The 18,847-nt window shown below is 46.1% G+C and overlaps 1 protein-coding gene across 4 annotated transcripts; it reads left to right on the plus strand.

Annotated features, from left to right (window-relative positions):
* Positions 1-621: 621 nt before the first annotated feature.
* On the plus strand, positions 622-18,164 carry baz2a (bromodomain adjacent to zinc finger domain, 2A). 4 transcript variants are annotated; one of them, XM_011477389.4, is made up of 31 exons: positions 622-758; positions 821-884; positions 1,969-2,092; positions 3,166-3,963; positions 4,382-6,475; positions 6,619-6,855; positions 6,936-7,298; positions 7,397-7,457; positions 7,809-7,917; positions 8,010-8,111; positions 8,833-9,055; positions 9,218-9,279; positions 9,363-9,428; positions 9,515-9,898; positions 9,983-10,237; positions 10,327-10,541; positions 10,629-10,703; positions 10,786-10,960; positions 11,035-11,097; positions 11,183-11,327; positions 11,408-12,018; positions 12,104-12,440; positions 12,666-12,821; positions 12,906-13,066; positions 13,183-13,248; positions 14,168-14,451; positions 14,537-14,672; positions 14,776-14,922; positions 15,012-15,238; positions 15,349-15,492; positions 16,353-18,164. In XM_011477389.4, the coding sequence occupies exons 3-31, from the start codon at positions 1,969-1,971 to the stop codon at positions 16,510-16,512; spliced, it is 7,980 nt and encodes a 2,659-aa protein (XP_011475691.1). In that variant the 5' UTR covers positions 622-758; positions 821-884; the 3' UTR covers positions 16,513-18,164. The 4 variants fall into 4 exon arrangements, with proteins under 4 accessions (XP_011475691.1, XP_078806529.1, XP_078806528.1 ...); XM_078950403.1 differs by having other exon boundaries at positions 626-884; positions 9,518-9,898; XM_078950402.1 differs by lacking the exon at positions 821-884 and having other exon boundaries at positions 651-758.
* Positions 18,165-18,847: the final 683 nt, after the last annotated feature.

Below are 18,847 nucleotides of genomic sequence, written 5' to 3' on the forward strand. Positions count from 1 at the left end.
CATGCACCTTTGCAGTGAACCACTAACTTTTAAAGGCAGTAATTAATAACGGCATTAATAATTAATCTGAATGCAAATGAATGACCAAGCTATGACCACGTCACATTTAAAAACATTCGTTTACCACTAGAGGGCGACATGTAACATTAGCTGACAACCACATGGAAATCAATATTGAAGCTACATCACTGGACCACACCAATTAACGTTCTTTCACTAAGTACTATTTTGTGTATTGCACATTTTTAGCACAGTGACTGGGCAATTTTTAAATAAAAAACATATATTTCGTCTTTAAGACCCAGAAAACATTTCAGGTTTTCGTCCCGGTTATTAGCATACTTCCTTAGGCCTTTATTTCCTCAGTCATTAACGGTAAGGTGACGAGCACACACACCAATCCAACTTCCTGTTTACAAATTCCAGCATTTCAAAATAAAAGCACGTTTTCATGTTAAACGTGTTTATGTTACACGTATTTATAAAACCATTCATATAAATGTTTTTTTTAAGATTCACGAATGTGTGACGACTTTAAAGTAAAACGCAACCAAATCGCACAATTAGCTGCCAGTTAGCTTCTTTAATCGGTTTATGTGAGTTCACGCGGAGAAATATTTTATATGAAGTATGTACCGGATGTGTGTGTGCGTGTGTGGTTGTTAATTGACACATTTACGATGTTTCAGTTCACTCTGTTCTGTGATCATGGCTGCACTGGACAACACCAGCCATGTTTGCTAATTTAAAACCCAAAGGTTAGGCTCTGGTTGTTGTTTTTATTATTATTATTATTTATTCATCGTTTTGTCATCTTCAGCCACATACCCACTCAGACGGGACACGAGAGTCGTATTTGCCCACCAGGATCCAGGGAAGGAAAGGTTTGGCAGCTTTAAATGAGATATCAGCAAAACTTTGGATTGTGTGGGAGGATGATGCTCTGCAGAAATTGTCTGTGCGTAAACAATGTAACTTCATTGGAGCGCTAGCTTACTGAGGCTAGTGAACAAAAGGGAGCACGCCTTCAATTGTTAATTTGTGAGGCGTGGGAAGAAGTTGACTGTCTTAATCAACAACCAGAACTACGATTAATTGAGTTGTTAAACTGTATTTCTAGTGTATGGATATTATTGATTTAAACCCATAAGACACCAGCATCCATAAGCTAACAACTTAGCTTGCCTACTCCGGATAAATGTAAATGATGCTAATAGTTAGCTTTATAGCTTGCGTCAGTAAGCAGACTTCTATTGTGATGAGAGGGCTAAATAACCTTGGGAGTTAGGTGGAGTTATGAAGTATGTAATGTTTTACATCAGAATTATGCGAGTCGTTTTATGTTTCATAATAATATCTAAGATTATCAGCTTTTAATTGCGAGAAGAGGCGAGCGGGAGCATTTAAAGTGGCATTTTCGTTTTGCGGGCGCTGCTAGTAATACCATGGCTAGCGCGGCGCCTGGCATTGCAAAGGCCTCGTTGAATTCGGAAATCAAGTGTGTTGGAGGGCTGCCGTCGGGAACGGTTTAATCCCGAGTGTCGTGGCAAACACTCCATTAGGCCTGGAAGTAGAAATCATTCTTCTCCCCAATCCCCCCACTCCACTATCAGTTCCTCGCGCGGCTCAGGTCGCCGGCGCTAATATTTCGCGGTGCCGTTCCTCGGATGTATATTTCATTACAGCAGCGCCTCATCACAGCCGTAATGATGAGCTTCAGTCTAATGTCGTCGGGCCCCGGCCGTTTTGCTGCGACATTTTGACGGTTGTTGCTGGTGCGAAATGGTGCTGTCACACGCCGCCTGTTCCCAAAAAACGGACGTTACGGAGACGCTTCACATCCGAGCCGTCCATCTTTATATCCAAATATGAAAAATTGGTTTTAGTGACACAATCCTAATAGGGTTGGGTACTACTTTTTGTACGGATCTATTTGTCAATAAAGTTTGATGGTCTCTTTCTTTTCAGATGGACTCCAATAATCACTTTAACTATGGCACCCACTCCTCAGCAAACTCAGGACTGAAACTCTCCTCAGGGGATTCTCCTTACACCAATGGGTCCTCTGTGAGCTTTCCTCAGCAGGGGAAGAGTGAGTATTTTCACATCCTTTTTCCTGACCAAGAGGGTGTTCGATTTCCATCACGTAACCTGTGAAATATAGCTCAAATGGGTGTAGGTGGTTCCAAAAATGGCTGCAAAGTGATTTGCACAAACATTATAAGCTCAATATTAACAGAAAAAATGGTTTGGCGCAAAAAGGAGTAACAGATTACAAATCATTTTTAAAGTTTGTGTTGCAAAGATTTCCAATGGGCATAAAACTCCAAAATGGTATCTTTTGATCTATGTAAAAGCATTCCCAGCAGCTTTTTAATTTATTTATGATTTTTTTAGCCCCCCAAAAAAGATGTTGTTTTCTAGGACATAGTTTCTGCAGAGCGATTGGTAGTTCATTAAAAAACAGCCTCTGAGGACTGTTGGTGCAGAGTAAGCCTGCCCTTGCTTCCCGTCATCCGTTTGTTTACACTCTCTCCCGCTAGCTTACAGCACCCTATGACCTCACATTACAAGGGCAACAAAAATGTTGAGGAATATTGGAGCCATCCAGCCGCACAGTTTGGAGCCAGATTCACAGGGCGGACAAGGAAAATGAAGACGTACAGGGATCTGGTTGTCTACACGTGGATGCATCAAAATGGAGCAGTGGCCTGCCGATTGTAGCTTCTGCATCACTGCTACAAGCTTTTTCAAATGACATTTGTTCATCTGCTCCTTATTCCCAACAATTTGAATGAAGAATTACTCAAAAATGTAATTTTAAAGCTTAGATTTCCTTACATGTGACGTCCATCATCAGAAAAATGCCCTAAGAACATATTAAAAGCACCAAAAACACAATTTTCATCAAAGTGGGTCTTTAAGTTGCTCACAGGAAACGACTAGAAAGATGTTTTAAAAATGACCACATGTGAAGACAAACCAATTCCAAAGGAACCACATCAAAGCAATGAAGAACATACCTGCAGAACTAAACAAAAAGATGTTTTTATGTTCGTATATCTCTTAGAAAGACGGTCCTCACTATGTCATACACACATTTTCTGTAAAGTATGATGTATAATCAGATATATCAATTAAATCTGCTGTTTTTGTGTCAAACAGATTTAAATGGCGAAATGAATGTTAATGGCGTATCTACTGTCGGGTCCAGTGGGCCTGCTTCCAACCAACCATCTGCCCCTTACCTCCACCTGCGCAACCACCACCAGAACAGCATGGGTTATGACTACCTGTGGGGCGGACACCCCCAGTACGGTCAGGGCGTGGGCTCCTCAGAGATGCACCAGAAGCCGGTCGCGTCTGGAATAGTGCCACCTCAGTCACATCACCACTTCCAGGCTCATGGACAGTATCAGTTGAACGGAAGTATGGAAGGCTCCCACCAGCCCCCCGTCGCCGGCGCTGCAAACATCCCAATCGCAGGAAATCAGTACTGGAGCAGAAGTAACCCTGGGCCACAGCAAATGGGTTACAACTCCCAAGGCATGTATGGAACCTACCAAAGTCAGGCTCATCCTGGGATTTCCTTATCACAGCCACAGCCTCACCAGCAGCAGCAGCAGCCATCACAACAGCACCTCCATTCCCACCGTCAGCCTCCCCATCACCACCAGCAACCGCCACATTATGGGATGATGCCTAACGGGATGCCCTATTACCAACAGCACTCGTCCTCGCAGCAGCTCTCTCAGCCGGCTCCCCAGACCTTTACTCCTCCACATGGCAGCCCACAGCACCACAGCTTGGGCAGGGGGCGCTCCAGCAGTCCTCTCCCTGTAGGGGTGCCAACGACATCCATTATGTCACCATCAGCTGTGCAGGACAGCGGATCACCCAGAAGCCACAGCAGAGACCGAAGCCCCCTTGCCAGCCACATGGGGATGTCCTCTCCAGTGCATGGTAATGTTTTTTTACCTTGATAAAGCTCTAGATTGAAAAATGTCCTGACCCTTTTGACTTTGATGCATTTCTCACGCCTTCATTTAAACTCTGTAGTTTGAGTCGTAATTAACACGTTTTCTTGTTTTTATGCAACTCTGGGATTTTTCTCATGCACAAAAACATTAAAAAACCCAAAACCTTTTGTTACCACATGTAATTTAGTTTTCTATGTTGCCAGACCTCAGTGTTGGGATAGTGCTGTAAACGCCCAGCAGGGGGCGATCTTTGACTGTTCTCATTTGTTGAAAAATCTACTGGAAGTTTTTTTGAAAACATTTTTCTGGAAATCTATATTATTTAGTTCGATGTTAAAAATTATTAAATGTGTATATTGTAGCTTTTTCTGAAGTATTTATAGTTCTGTTTCCTGTCTTAGGGCTTTCAGGGGAAGTGGTGAAGGAAGTGGATGTTGGCTACAATGGCAGTAAAGGGGCTGGTTATCAGGCCAACCCTTCTACGGCTCACGTGGCTCCTCAAAGCGACTACAGACATCTTTCAGAACAGCCAGCCAGTCAGCATCCAGAAATGGCTTCCCCTGTCAGAGATCCGCTCGGTAACCCACGACCTCACTATGTGTCGTCTCCACTCTCTGCGTCAAAAGCTGGAGCGTGTGCATCTCTAACCAAGGCCTCCACGCCGCCACGAGTCTCTGCAGCCTCTTCCTTCTCTGGACCCGGTCCATCCGTGCTTTCATCCACGGCGCTTTCGTCCGGCTTTGAAGAATCTGCGGCTCCACAAATGTCGGCCACTCCCAATTCCTTCTTTTGTTCACCTTCAAGAAACTCTTCCAGACTTTCCTCGCCGCCTCCTATGGTTCAAGGTCTCAAGTCTCCCAGCTTGAATGATGTGTGCGAGGTACCACCTGTAGAGTCCAAATCCCCCTTCAAAAGGTCATCTTCCCCCTTGCATGGACCACAAAAAGTTTCCAAACTCCTGGCTTCACCTGAAGGCTTTTCAGAAGCTGCAGCTGGTTCTTCCAGTCCACCGGTCTCATCTTCACCAGATTCGATAGTTCATCAGTGGAAGTTGGAATCAACTCTGAGGACCTCTGGAGCCCCCACAGCTACCTCTTCACCTTACAACTCTCCTCATTCTGCACCTATTTCATGTCCTGAGAAGCTGCTGGCCCGTGGATCCAAGACGCCTTTGACCCCTTCTTTCTCAGAGGCTTCTGAAAGTCGGCCCCTGAAGCCTCTTTCCCCACAGGTGACGCCTCCTGCTTCATCTCCAAGTCCATCCCGATCCACTAATCCTTCATCTGCAAGTGTGGCTCCAACTCTGACATCTTCCTCCGAGCCAACATCACCTGGACCCTGTATTTCAGTATCTGCGTCTTCTGCATCGCTGTCGCCAATTCCTATAGTTGGCAGTAAACCTAGCGACCCGCCAGCCGCATCTCAGTGTCCGATCAACACTCCTGCAGCCGCTGGCACAGCCATTTCCACGGCCTCTGCATCTGAGAGGCTGAAATTCACCTCCCTAACTGCAAAAGAGAGAACCGCGGGCCAACGTCTGTTCACCCTACCTCCTTTAACCACTCAAGCCTCCAGGACTGCAGCCGTGTCCGCTCCTCCTTCCCTTGCGTCTGTACCTCCTGCAGCGACGGCTCATACTGAAGACATCCAGAGACCAGGCTCCAGGACTACAGCTGCTGCTCACATCCTTATCGAATCATCTTCCAGTGAGTCAGATAGTCCAGGATTCGGCGAGGACAGGAAAGTGGTTGAAAGCAAATTAAATGGAAAGCCCGAGGAGCACCTTCTTAGGCCAGACTCGGACACAAGGACATCGCGGGATGAAACGTCTGGAGCTGGAACATTGGGAATTACACAGAAAACCCTCAGTGGCCCTCCAGGAAGACCGCTGCGGACGGCAGATGCTCCCAGTCACAGTCTCAAGAATCAAACGGATACTAAAACACACGGCACGGAGGGGGATGTTTTCTCGAATGAGGAAGACTCCATGCTTGAATCAACTCCTCTCGGAAAGTCTCCTCCACTCAACAGCACAGATGACCAAGCTTTCAAGAACTTTTCACCCGATTCCTTTCACTATGATGGCAACTCGACAACCCCTTCAAACCTGAACGTCAGCTCTTTCATGGATCAAACTTCTCTGTTGGTGGACGACCGTTCTGCTTCAGAGGACTCCACGTCCTTTGACCACAACTTTTCCCAGAGTAAGGACAGCTCTCACTTCTACAGCACTTTTAACGACGAGGAGGACAAGTCTGCTACCTGTGACGGCTCCAGAGTTGGGCTGTCTGCGGAAACCTCTCGAGATGAAACCTTGGACTCCACCAGGAAAGACGACACCTCTGATGCTGAAGAGACGGAGAGCAGCTGCCAAGTTATCGATCTGTCTGCTCTGGGATCTTCTGTAGCCTCCTCTCACACCGAAGAGCCTGCCGTTGAGTCGAGGGATGTGTCCAATTTGGAGCCATCTGTGTCATCGCAGCCCGCTCTCCAAGGTAAGAAATACATTTCTTAGAATAAATCTTGACGACTTTGGACAGGTCGCTCTATGTTCATGGTTTCCATGTTATCATTTTGACACAGAGAAGCATTTTCAGGATAAACATGACTCTAGTCCCTCTTCTTTTTTTCTTTCCAGTTCCTGAAGTGGCATGGAAGCTCACAGAGCATCAGGCTCCAGACCTGATTGGACACATCAACACTTTGACACCCCTGAGTTTGAATATGGGGGCGGAGAGCTTCATGGCCCTCAGTACTCCAGCAGAGAGCGCTGCTGTGCAACCAGTTCCCGAGCCCGCCGCTGAAGGGCCGCTGAAAACCCCAAGAAAACCTCGTAAACCTCGAACCCCAAAAGCATTAGGGGTTAAAGACGGAGGTATTTGGCACACTGACTTTACCTGGGTTTAGCCTCCATATATTTGTGAGATTTATGTCCTTTTTTTTTGTTATCGTAAGCTCCGGAGCAACCACAGAGGAAGCCTCGCGTTCGAACCCCAAAAGCGGAGAAGGCGAAGGCTGACGAAGAGGCTGGCGCTAAAGAAGAAGGACCAAAAGGAAGGAAGAGGAAGAGGTCTTTAAAGGTCAACGTCGATCAGATGGCTGTGGTCCCAGGGGGGGATGGGTCTCTCATGCAGGAGGTTGATCCGATAACAGCCGCAATCGATGCCGTTCTGGCTAACGCGTCATCCATCAGCGCAGCTATCGAGAAAGCCAAGAAGATCAAAAGAGCCAAAAAACAAGAGCAAGATGGAAACGTGCTGACAAAAAAGCAGGACGCAGACGACGGGGAAGAAAATGACGACGATAGCTCCACAGCAGGTAAATGGTCGAGTTTGTTCTGTCGTTTAGATCACACATCAGAACCTTGTATGAAGAAATCCTCTGTTTACCTTGTTTGTTTGTTTGTATGTTAACAGGAGAATCGAACAAAAGAAGGGTTGCAACTGAGGAGCAGGTCCGGTTTCCTCTGGTCCATGGGTAACTGAAGCTTTTCCTCTTTTCCTCTTTTCCTCAACCTGCTTGAAATCAAAATTTAACTTAAACTAAATTTGAAATGTACAGTAAGAAGTTCTGAACATGTATTTCCCTAATGCAGGTAGACTTCTACTTATCCTTGAGATTTGCGGTTCCTGTTTTTTTTCTCCGCATTAAGCATACAAACTTAAGCATACAAACTTCCATATTTTTGGTCGTTTCAGCAGAAACGACCAAAAATATGGAAGTTTAGATTGGATTCAGTGATCTGTCAAAAGAGAGCGGGAAAAAAAAGCGCTGAGGCGATTTCCTTAAAAGCCGCTGCATTGTCGTGATTCCCATCCTCTCTTGCAGCTGGAAGAGGGAAATCCGAGTGAAGAAAATGGAGAACCGCATGAAGGGGGAAACTTGGTATTACACTCCATGCGGGAGGAGGATGAAGCAGTTTCCTGAAATAATAAAGGTGAATTTTCCCGCTTCGTTTTTTTGAACTCAATCGCTCCTTTGACATCCCTGACCGTTGAGATCCTTATCTACCTGTTGTGAATCTTTTAGTACCTGAAGAGACACGGCGACAGTGTGGTCACCAGGGAGCACTTCAGCTTCAGCCCACGGATGCCTGTTGGAGACTTTTATGAAGAGAGAGAATCTTCAGAGGTGTGTGGAACAGCGACTCCTGGTGAACATTTGAAGTCCCACTCTGATCACCTTCTGATCTATTTTAAAAGCGTTCCCAGTGGTCTTTTAATTAGAATTATGCAGTTTTAGGCAGAATCAAAAAACCTTTTTTTCTAGAACATAGTTTCTGCAGAGCGACAGTGGATTTATTAGAAATTCACCTCTAAATTGTGGACGAGACTATTGGCGTGAAGGAACCCCACCCCCCCTTTCCATCGCCCATAACTGAGATCTATCAGTTCACACTCTCTCCATCTAGCTTACAGCCGCTTACAACCCCAACCTAACATTCCCAATGCAAACAAAGGCGGTGAGCAATGTCAGAGCAATCCAATCGTACAGTTTTGAGTCAGGTGCCAGCTCGGACGAGGAAAACCAAAGCATACATGTCTATTGTCGTCTGCAAGTGGATGCATTAGAATGGAGCGGAGCAGGGAGCTTGTGGCCCGCCTGTTGTATTTTATTTATTTTTTTACGCAACAAATGTGCTCATCTGATCTTGACTCATGACAATTTGAACAAAGAAAAACTCAGAAAAGGACACACATACATTTTCTTTACATGTGTCCTCCATCATCAGAAAAAAAGACACAGGAACGTATAAAAAACACAATGTTCATCAGAGTGGGGCTTTGAATTCCAACAGAAACGTGCAGCAGCTGTTGTGATTTTATTTTTGTATGTTCATAATGCATTACAGGGTGTGAAGTGGGTCCTTTTGGCTAATGAGGAAGTTCCCTCCATGATCATGGCCATCACCGGCCGGCGCGGGCGCCCGCCAAACCCTGATAAGGAGAAGCCTCGCAGGGTTAGCGGCGGGAGGGGAGGGCAGGCTCGCCGGCCTGGTAGACCTCCCAAATTAAAGATGGTTGACCTTCTCAGTAAAGTCGATGCCAAACTGCTGAAGAGGCTTGAAGCAAAGGGTGAGGACAAGTTTTTTGTATTCCAGGCTAAGCATTTGATCGTTTTGTGTTGTTGTGTGCAGTCTTTTAGAGTTTTAGGAAGTATTTAGAGTTTTCTTAGCTAATCCTTAACTTTTATATTATTAATTATTTTCTAATAGTTGATGTTATTAACTTTTATAGAGGCTCTCACAGAGGAGGAAAAGGAGAAACTTGCAAAAATCAAAAAGAAAATGAAGAGAAAGGTAAGTCTCTCACACTGGTAACAGGTTTGACCAGTTAGTTAACGTATCTCATCTTTGTTGGGTTTGCTGCTCTTCCTTTCCAGGCTCGGATGAAGAGACGGCAGGACGCAAAGATCAAGAAGATGAAAGACGAAAAAAAGAAAGCTAAGGTGCAGGAGCTTATTGCTGAGCAGTGGTTGCTTGTCCGTCCTCCTCCTCTTAAAGTGTTTTTTTTCTTGTCGGCTTTGCTTTTTAGCAGGAGCAAGAGGCCAAACTGCTCGAGGGAAAGGCAGAGCCGACAGACCTGTCGGCCCCTGAGGTCACACATTCAGAGTCTGCCGCAGAGCCTAAAAAGTCTGGCCGGAGGAGATCAGTCAAAGTTGACGCCCCTGCGTCTGTGCAGGCAGCAGCCGAAGCCCCGCCTCAGGGCAGTCGAGCGCAGAGTGCTCGGAGTAAAGCGAAGGCCCTGGCTAAAGCTCAGGCGGAGGCGGAGGCGGCTGCTCAGGCCGCTCTGGCAGCTAAGAGAGCAGCAGAGCGAAGAGCCCAGGCCCAGAGACGTCTGGAGGAGAGGAAGAGGCAGCAGCTGATTGCAGATGAGCTGAAGAAACCCACAGAGGACATGTGCCTCACCGACCACAAAGTGAGCTTTACTGTTAACCCACACGATGTTGAGCTGCACAAGTATCTCACTGATCCTAACTTCTTCCAACTTTGTCTCCACCAGCTCCTGCCAGAGCTGTCCCGGATTCCAGGTTTGGTCCTTTCTGGGACAGCTTTCGCACACTGCTTGTGTGTTGTCGAGTTTCTGCACGGCTATGGAAAGATGATTGGTCTTGACGTGCCCAAAGACATTCCCAGCCTCGCTACCCTGCAAGAAGGCCTGTTAGGTCTGGGTGACAGCCAGGGACAGGTTCAGGACCTGTTGATAAAGCTGGTGGATGCAGCACTGCATGATCCTGGTCTGCCATCCTATTACCAGGTAGTTAAAGCACTACAACCCAGCTTTTCGTATGACTTCTCAACCCTTTTAAACTTCTAAATCTAAATGTATTTTTTCTTTTCATTCAGTCTGTAAAGATTCTTGGAGACAAGCTGGTTGAGTTGGAGCTGACTCGCAGCACGGTGTCGGAAGCCCTCCGCATCTTTTTAGAGTCTCACGGTTACAAGACGGAGGTTTGCAACTCATTGAGGACCAAGCCCTTTCACGCTCTTCCTCCTGACACCAAGGCATCCATCCTGGGGTTCCTGGTGGAGGAGCTCAACAGCAGCAACGTTGTGACCAGGTTGGGCTGAGATAACTGCCTTCAATGATTAACAGTCTGCACTTTTGGGCCTCCTTTGCCTCATGTACACACGTGCTTGTGTTTTAGTGACATTGACAACACATTGGAAAACATGACAACCTACAGGAAGAACAAGTGGATCATTGAGGCGAAGCTGCGCAAGTACGCTTTCGGATTTTTGGGACTTTTTTAGCAAAATTCCATTTCTTTGTCATTGAAAACGCTGAATCTTCTCCTCCACCAGGCTAAAAGCAGTGCTGGCGAAGCGCACAGGACGCTCCGAGGAGGAGATCTGCTTTGAGGAGAGGAGGCGCAGTGCCAGAGTGGCCGAAGAAGAGAACCTGAGTCTGGAAGAGAGCGGACTCATTCTGGAGAGAGGAAACAGGCGCTCCCGCAAAGAAGAGCCCAAACCCGTTGACGTGTGTATCTGCTCTGGCTTTGGAAACGCGATATAATCCTTCAAAGATTAAATTCATGCATTTCCCCGCTGCAGACCGAGAGCCCTGCCGTTGCCAGCATTCCAGAGCTTGAACGACAAATCGATAAGCTCACCAAGGTGGGAATAACAGCCATCAATCACTTTCTTCACCATTTTCTTGCAGATTTTAACATTTTTGTTCTTGTTTTTAAACTTTTCACAGCGTCAAGCGTTTTTCCGTAAAAAGCTGCTACAGACTTCTCATTCCATGCGGGTCGTAATGCTGGGTCAGGACCGTTACCGCCGCAGATATTTGGCCCTACCTCACCTGGGAGCGGTTCTGGTTGAGGGCCCTGAAGAGCTGCTCAGTGAGTTTAACTTTTAAACTTTACGTGTTTCAGTTTGCTCGTTTCTTGATGTCACTGTTTTTTGTGCTTCTGCTTTGCAGCTTCTGAGGATGTTCTTGTAGCTGAAGTGCCTGTCACTTTCCTGAAAAAGGAGCCAAAAGTGGAGGAGACTCCTCTGCCTGCTACTCCACCTCCCACTCTCCCTTCTTCTCCGTCCTCCGTCACCCCAGGCCAAGCCCAGAGCTTCTCTCCAGAGGAGGATTTCCTTCCTGGAACCGCATCCCTCATGAGCACGCAGAGAGGTCGTGGACGTCCTCGAAAAATCAAGCCTGAAGTTGAGCTCCACCTTCGCACCGCAAAGATCCGCCGGCATCGGCGAAGTAGCATCAGATCTGTGGGAGGAGACGGACCAGGCTCGCCAAACGGGGCCACACAAGACCTCACCCAAGCAGCTTTCCAGAGCTGGCTGAGCCAGTCGCAGGAAGCAGCCACCCACGGCTCCTGTTCAGCGGCAGGGGAGGCCCCGGAGGGAAATCGGCCGGAACGAAGTGTCAAGGAAATGGCGGAGAAACAAGGACAGTGGTTCAACCTGCTTCCCAAACAACCCTGTGATGAGAACTCTTTGACTGAGGCTCAGATGCCCGCTTCTCCCCCTAAACTCCTCCCTCAGGTCCAGGATGTTCTATCGACGGTTTCTGCTGAGCTCATCAAGGTTTGCTCCTGGAAGAAAGACCTTAAACACATTTTTATGCTGTAACAATTCACCTGTGTAACCCAAATATAATCTCCTTCATTAGCCGGATCCTCTCATGCCCGTCCAGGCTCCACCTGTTGTCGGCTCACCAGCGCCGCCACAGGAAATCGATCCCCCTGATGCCGCTCAAACTGCTCCCGCACTGACGCCATCAGCACCTCCTCATCTCTCACCGATTCCCATCGGTCCACCGGCAGCAGCTCCTGCCCCTCCTGTCAGACCCGCTCGACGGCGGAGAAGAGGAAGCAGAGGCAGCAGTCCTGCCCGTCGAGGGCCGCGAGGCGCCGCGGCCAAACGCCGCGGCCGCCCGCCAAACGCGGTGTTTCAGGAGCTGGAGCAGCAGTACTTCACCCAGATGGTGGTCAAGCCAATTCCCGCCTGTAAGAAGTTTCTGCCCCTCAGAATCCCTGTCAAATTTTCATGACCAAACAAAACATTAATAGATTTTATTTTTGCTGAACCACAACACATTTTTCCTCCCATTTTCACCACTTTTCATGGAAGTTTTGGGAGAACCGCAAAGCTGCACAAACCTCTGCTTGTTGCTTTTGCTTAGTTAATGGGTTCTGTATTTAGCCGTGTGTGTAACATGCATGTGTTTGCAGCGATGGTGCGCGGCTGGTGGTGGGTGAAGGATCCAGAGGAGCTCTACAACACACTACAGTCGCTCCACCCTCGGGGCATGAGGGAGCGCCTGCTCCACAAGCATTTGGCCAAACACATGGAGAGCTTAACTGAGATGTGCACCAAACCCATCATCGGTAAAGGTTGTTATGAATCTGTTTTCTTTTTTTTCACTTCCACGATCTTATTAATCTTTATTTATTTTGGCCTTTCCAACAAAGACCCGATATTTGAGTCGAAGCTGGAGGAGAAGGACGTGCTGTTGGAGGCTCTGCAGCAGCCATGGCAGGTGCAGGACAAAACCATGGAGACGGACATCATCGCCCTTCAGTGGGTGGAGGACCTGGAGCAACGAGTTGTCGCAGCTGATCTACATATGAAGGTAAAATTTCAAAATAAAATAACTTTCAATTTGCAAAATGAGCATATCAAACAAAAAGGTGTGGATTCATTTTAATTCAATATTTCTAGTTAAAAGATTTTGTGCTGTTCTTTAAGGTACTGCCTCAAAGTGCGGTGAATGACGGCGAGACAAACGCAGAGACACTAGTTGCTGAATTTCAGGTAATTAAAAAGCGAGTGGGTACAACCACTTCCTTCTCTGCTCAGTGCTAACACGAAGGGGGTCAAGCATCTTGCAGAATATGCAGGACCGGTTTCTTTGTGCACCACACGCACCAGTCTTGAGTCAGCGCATCTTCAGCGAGGTTTGAAATTTACAAGCCCAGGAGAAGCCGCTAGGTTGGAGAACACGCAGAACAACTTTGCTTTTGGCACCACAATCTCCTGCTGCTTAACCCTTTAACTGCCTGCTTTATCAAACGACAGAGAACATTTAGAAAATCTATAAAACATTGGGTTTTACTCCCACAAGGCAATAAGCAGCTTTTTATTTTCGTTGGGTTGTTAAGAGTTATTGGGAGCAATGATGAGTGACAGTCTGTTTTGTCAAATTGTATTCAAGTTTGTTATATTAACTCGATCAAACTTTAGGGAGCCGTTTATTTACATTTTTATTGATCTTAAAAGAATAACTATAGTACTCTGCCTTTTTGCTGTTGTTTATGTTTTAACTTATCACAAAGATATGTCATTTAATTTATCCTGAAGTTCATATTTATTTACTAGGAAAACTTTCTGGAAACTGTTTATTTAAGTTAAAAATAAAAGCATGAAAGATGCTGCTCAGCCTTGTTCTCCCTATTTGCTTTTTTATGTACTTGTTTTTTTTTTTTCAATAAACAAAGGTAATTGTTGATGTTTTTATTATTCTAAATATTGAAACCATTATCTTCACTTCTACTGGAAATGAATATCGGCTCCAAATATTAGTTATTTGCCTTTTTGACTATTAATAATCATATCGGCCCTGAAAAAACAAACAGAAAAACCATATCGGTCGATCTCTAAAATGGATCCACTTCCTGTCACACACGCATTTTGAAAGGTTTGCTGACGTCTTCACATCCTTCTCTCTTTGAAGCCCTACACAGTCCCGGACCCCGACTCGACGCGCGAGGAGCTTCAGTACTACGAGCACGATGTGGACCCGAGAGACGATTGGATCGTAAGAACCAAGAAGGAGTGGTCCGGCTTGCCTCGCATCGCCACTCACCCGCTGGACCTGGCCGTGCTGCGGCTCGCCAACCTGGAGAGAAACATCGAGAGGCGCTACCTGAAGCAGCCGCTTTGGAACCCAGCAGAAGTAATGCGCCTCGCCCCCCTCACCCCCACGCCTGGAGAGGAGCAACCGATGGACGTCATCAGGTGGGAGCAAGTGGGCGTGGCTTGAGTTTTTAACCTGAAAATCAAAAGTACGACTATTAAGTATTTGGTTTCCCCTCTGCTGCAGCCTTGAAAGTGAGATCACCTCTCGAATGCGAACGTGGAGACAGGCTTTAGACCGCTGCCGCAGTGCTCCTCAGCTCTGCCTGTGTTTGCTTCAGCTGGAGAAGGCCATCGCCTGGGAGAGATCCATCACTAAAGTGGTTCGTTGTCCCCTTCAGGCTTCCAGTGTTTGGGATCCTTTTTTAGATTTCATTTGTTTTGTTTGGCCTTCAGTAAGTTCCCCCTGTCCCTTCACGTTTGCAGACTTGTCAGGTCTGCAGAAAAGGAGACAATGACGAGTGCCTGCTGCTGTGTGACAGCTGTGATCGTGGCTGCCACATGTACTGCCTCAAGCCCAAAATTACACAGGTGCCAGAGGGAGACTGGTTCTGTCCAACCTGCACAGCAAAGGTCCGAATCGCCTCCTCACCTCCCATCGGGGATTTAACACGCCGCAGTTAGTCGGAGAGGCTCACTGGTTAGTTGGCTTTCTTTTTCAGGACCAAGGAGAGGCTCAGCAATCCTCCAAAAAACGCACCCGAGTGAAGAGGAAAAGATACGAGGAGGAGAGCTCCGAGGAGGAGACCATGCGACGTAGCAGCGGAATGTCCACGCGACACAAGGACACCCCACCTGCACCTTTACCGTCCCGTCACTCTGGGGAAGGAGGCAGCACTAAACGGCGCCGCATGACAACGCGCAACCAACCTGACCTCGCCTTCTGCGAGTGAGTCCCAGCTTCATCACAATTCCACATTTATCCCTCAGACGTGTGAGAAGAAATGTTAGTTTCTATTTGTGTCGCCAGGCTGAATTTCTAGTAACTTTCTTTCCAAGGATCATTCTGATGGAGATGGAGGCTCATCGAGACGCCTGGCCCTTCCTGGAGCCCGTAAATCCTCGCCTGGTGCCAGGTTACCGCCGCATCATCAAAAACCCCATGGACTTCCTCACCATGAGAGAGCGACTGCTACAGGGAATGTAAGATCAAATTTATCAATGGTTTCGATTAATTCTATCTCTTTTAAGAACCACACTATCAAATAAAGGTTATGGAGAACAAACAGGTGGGATCTGCCATGTTTACACCTGAGGCTTTAAATGGATGCACTGAAAACTGGTCCTTTGATCGTCTTTTTCATCATAACGCCTGAAGACATTTGTGGATTGATCCACCAGTTTTTAGGAATTTCTTTGTTTTAAATTAAGATGTATGGTAATTTCTCAGAAGTTCTAAAATCCGCGACGAAATAAAATCTCCGGAGAATTACATGTATAAATGAATAAACATTTTTAGACCCAACACTATAAAAAAGAAATGTTTTTAAAGTGGGGGGAAATATTTTTTTCATAAAAATCCTTAAAAAAAACCGAATGCCTAAAGATACAAAGTATATTTAAAAACAGGGTTACGTTTTTAAAAACCTTTAGTACATAAAAATTTTAGTTTTCTTTTCTCATCTTCCATGTTTGTTAATTTTTTTCATTTTTTTCTGAGTGTCCAGCCTTTTGAAATGTTATTTTAGGACTTTCAGGAGAATAGTTTTCGTTGCAGCAGTGTTGTTTTCCATTGCCTCTTATTGACCCCCCCACAGCTCCTTCAGAACATTGGGGTCATCAGGTGAATGATAAATGTAGACCAGGGGTCTCAGACTCTCACATCCTGCTGCTGAACCTGGACCTAGATGCAAAACATGTAGGTCACCGGCCCTCGAGGCCTGGAGTTTGAGACCTGTGCTTTAGTCACCTGAAGACACTTGAAATGTTCTGACACCTCTCAGACCTCCTTTAATGTCTCACCGCTCCTCGTGACACCTCCGCCTGTGTGTTTGCATCCTCAGGTACTGCAGCTGTGATGAGTTTGCAGCCGACGCACAGCTGGTCTTCAATAACTGTGAGCTCTTCAACGAGGACACGTCTGAAGTGGGGATGGCCGGACACTCCATGAGGCGTTTCTTTGAGAGCCGCTGGGCGGAATTCTACTCAAACAAAGACAAATAGGAGGCAGCGGCGGTTTGGCCTGATGGTGGGGCTGGAGACTGCTTCCCGCTGTCCCAGTCCCCTCCACACTCTGCATCACCGCTAAGACTGCCTGGAGTTTGTTGCAGCCACGTGTATTATCTCCTGTATAGGTATATATGTATAGATTTTTGGCTCTTTGTCTGTTATTGTCCCCTATAGAGGCCTAATATTTTTCCGAGGCCCACAGCTGAAGTGGCTTGTATCCATTCCCCCCTTCAGAGTGAGAACATTTGCCCTCACCTCCTCCTCAGCACCTCATCTCCTCTCGGCGTTCTCCTGTCATGTCGCTACGTGAGGCCGTTAGTCGGGTCCCGCCGTGAGCCCATGACGCAGCCTCAGGCTCCGAGTCTGGGCTCACGATCGTACTGAAGGTCAGAGGTTCACTAAAGCAGCTTAGGTGCTACAGACCAGACCTGCTCAGCACTCCCAGCAACATGGATCAAAGCTCATCAGCCACGTCTAGCCATTTCTAACCTGTTCATCACAAATGTAATGTGGTCTTACGCATACATGTAATTTTTGGCTCTATATTTTTATTATATATCCTATATATATATAAATAAATAAATATATATATATACAGATTACAATAGCTGGGATTATTTAATAGCAATAGCTTGTAGTGAATGTGTACAGATTACCTCATAGAGATGTTTAGACAATTTATGAAAAGGCCAGTCAAACTTCTGTTATTGGACCGTCACGAGTAGATGTTGTATAGCCTCAACGTAACTCCTGCACACACACACACTCTTTTCCTTCACTGATGTACACACACCTGCACAGTCACACTCGCCGCCTGCTGCTGTGTGAACAACACTGCTTTCTAAAACGAGGATTTTTCGTGTGGTCGGTCTTCAGCTATGGGTTTGTTCACTTTACAAACGAGAAGGTGAAAGCGTTCGGTTAGCTCATAACTATGCGTCTGTAGTTTGGGCTGCTGTAAATACTCTCATTTGATTGGTCGTTCTGAAATGTATTTTCCCCTTCAGACTGAAATGATGAGCTGGCACATGTGACATGGAGTGGGGAGTGCTAAAAAACAACAACAACAAAGACGGAAACCAATTGTTTAACTAGATGAAAACCTTTTAAAAGTGGCTAAAATTGACTGAGACGCTTTTATTTTGTAGGACCAGCTTTGCAAACTAGCAGATACTGAACTTGTGAGCTCGACTCTGCCTGGTTTCCACTCTTACATTCCTTTTTATTTAATTTTTTTGTGTGTGTGTGTGCGTGCTGTACACGGGCCAACGTATGACATGAAGGCGACGGGATGATTCCACAGACCGGGTCTTTATTTAAACCAGTTCCTTACACTGAACCCGCTTAATCCATGGATAGGAGATAAACTTTGGTGTTCCTTGTTTCGCAAAGGGACAGTAGTGTTCTGCGTTTTTTTTCTTTACCAAGAAAGAAAAAAAAACCCATGAAAACCAAATGTGGTGTTAAGTGAATTTTTAATACTGTACAGTTTTGGTGACTTTAAATTTTTTCCTTTATATTTTTAGGACCAATTCATCATTTTTAAGAAGGAGTGTTATAAGACTTTGTTGTATTGAGGTGATGTAACACGTGTGCATCTGTAGAATGTACTGTGAGTTGAATAAAAACACATCTTATAGAAGGGATTTGTTGTGATTTGGTCTCCATTTGAACTTTTCAGATCTATTCAGAAGTCCTTTGCATTGTTTTGTTTTTTTTAACTTGTCCTGTCCAACAGCTGGGCAAACACATGAGAGCTGAGGGCCTCTTGTGTTGGACATATTTTACTTTTACAACAGGGGTTATGACTCTTCTGACAAACCAGAGGTATGTCTGAATAAACTCCTTTTGTAATCGAGGCCAAACTTTATTCATTTTAATCATATTTGAAAATCTTTTGTGTTGGACCGGACGGATAAGGAAAGTAGGGAAGAAGAGAGAGGGATGTTAGAAAAGGGGGGGATAGGAGGGCGATCAGCTACTGGATGTTTATCATTACGGTAAGGTTCAGATGTAAAACAAATCTCAAAGGGCGGGGCCTGTCCACACACACTCAAATGTTTTAAACACACTTGCTAGCTGCAAAAATCTCAACATGTACACAATACAGATGGTGTTCACACACGCATACTTAAGCCTTCAAAACGACTAGTGTGAAATATTTCAATCACGCAAAATATTAGTGCAAAGGTGAGCTAACACCTGGGGCCTGTTGCACAAAAGTAGGATAAGGGATTAAGCCAGGATATCTAGGTGATCCTGGCTCAATTGATCCCCAATCCGGTTGCACTAAAGCTGGATAGGGGGCAGGAGGATATGTTATGGTATA

Source organism: Oryzias latipes, chromosome 7 (assembly GCF_053564925.1).
Source record: "Oryzias latipes strain Hd-rR chromosome 7, Olatipes_Hd-rR_3.1".
Taxonomy (NCBI): Eukaryota; Metazoa; Chordata; class Actinopteri; order Beloniformes; family Adrianichthyidae; genus Oryzias; species Oryzias latipes.

Bases quoted from the DNA above. Each gene is read 5' to 3' on its own strand.
- baz2a (XM_011477389.4), top strand. From the start codon at position 1,969: ATGGACTCCAATAATCACTTTAACTATGGCACCCACTCCTCAGCAAAC. The intron at 6,856-6,935 runs GTATTTGGCACA...TGTTATCGTAAG, and splicing joins ATTAGGGGTTAAAGACGGAG to CTCCGGAGCAACCACAGAGG. The intron at 12,441-12,665 runs GTAAGAAGTTTC...ATGTGTTTGCAG, and splicing joins GGTCAAGCCAATTCCCGCCT to CGATGGTGCGCGGCTGGTGG.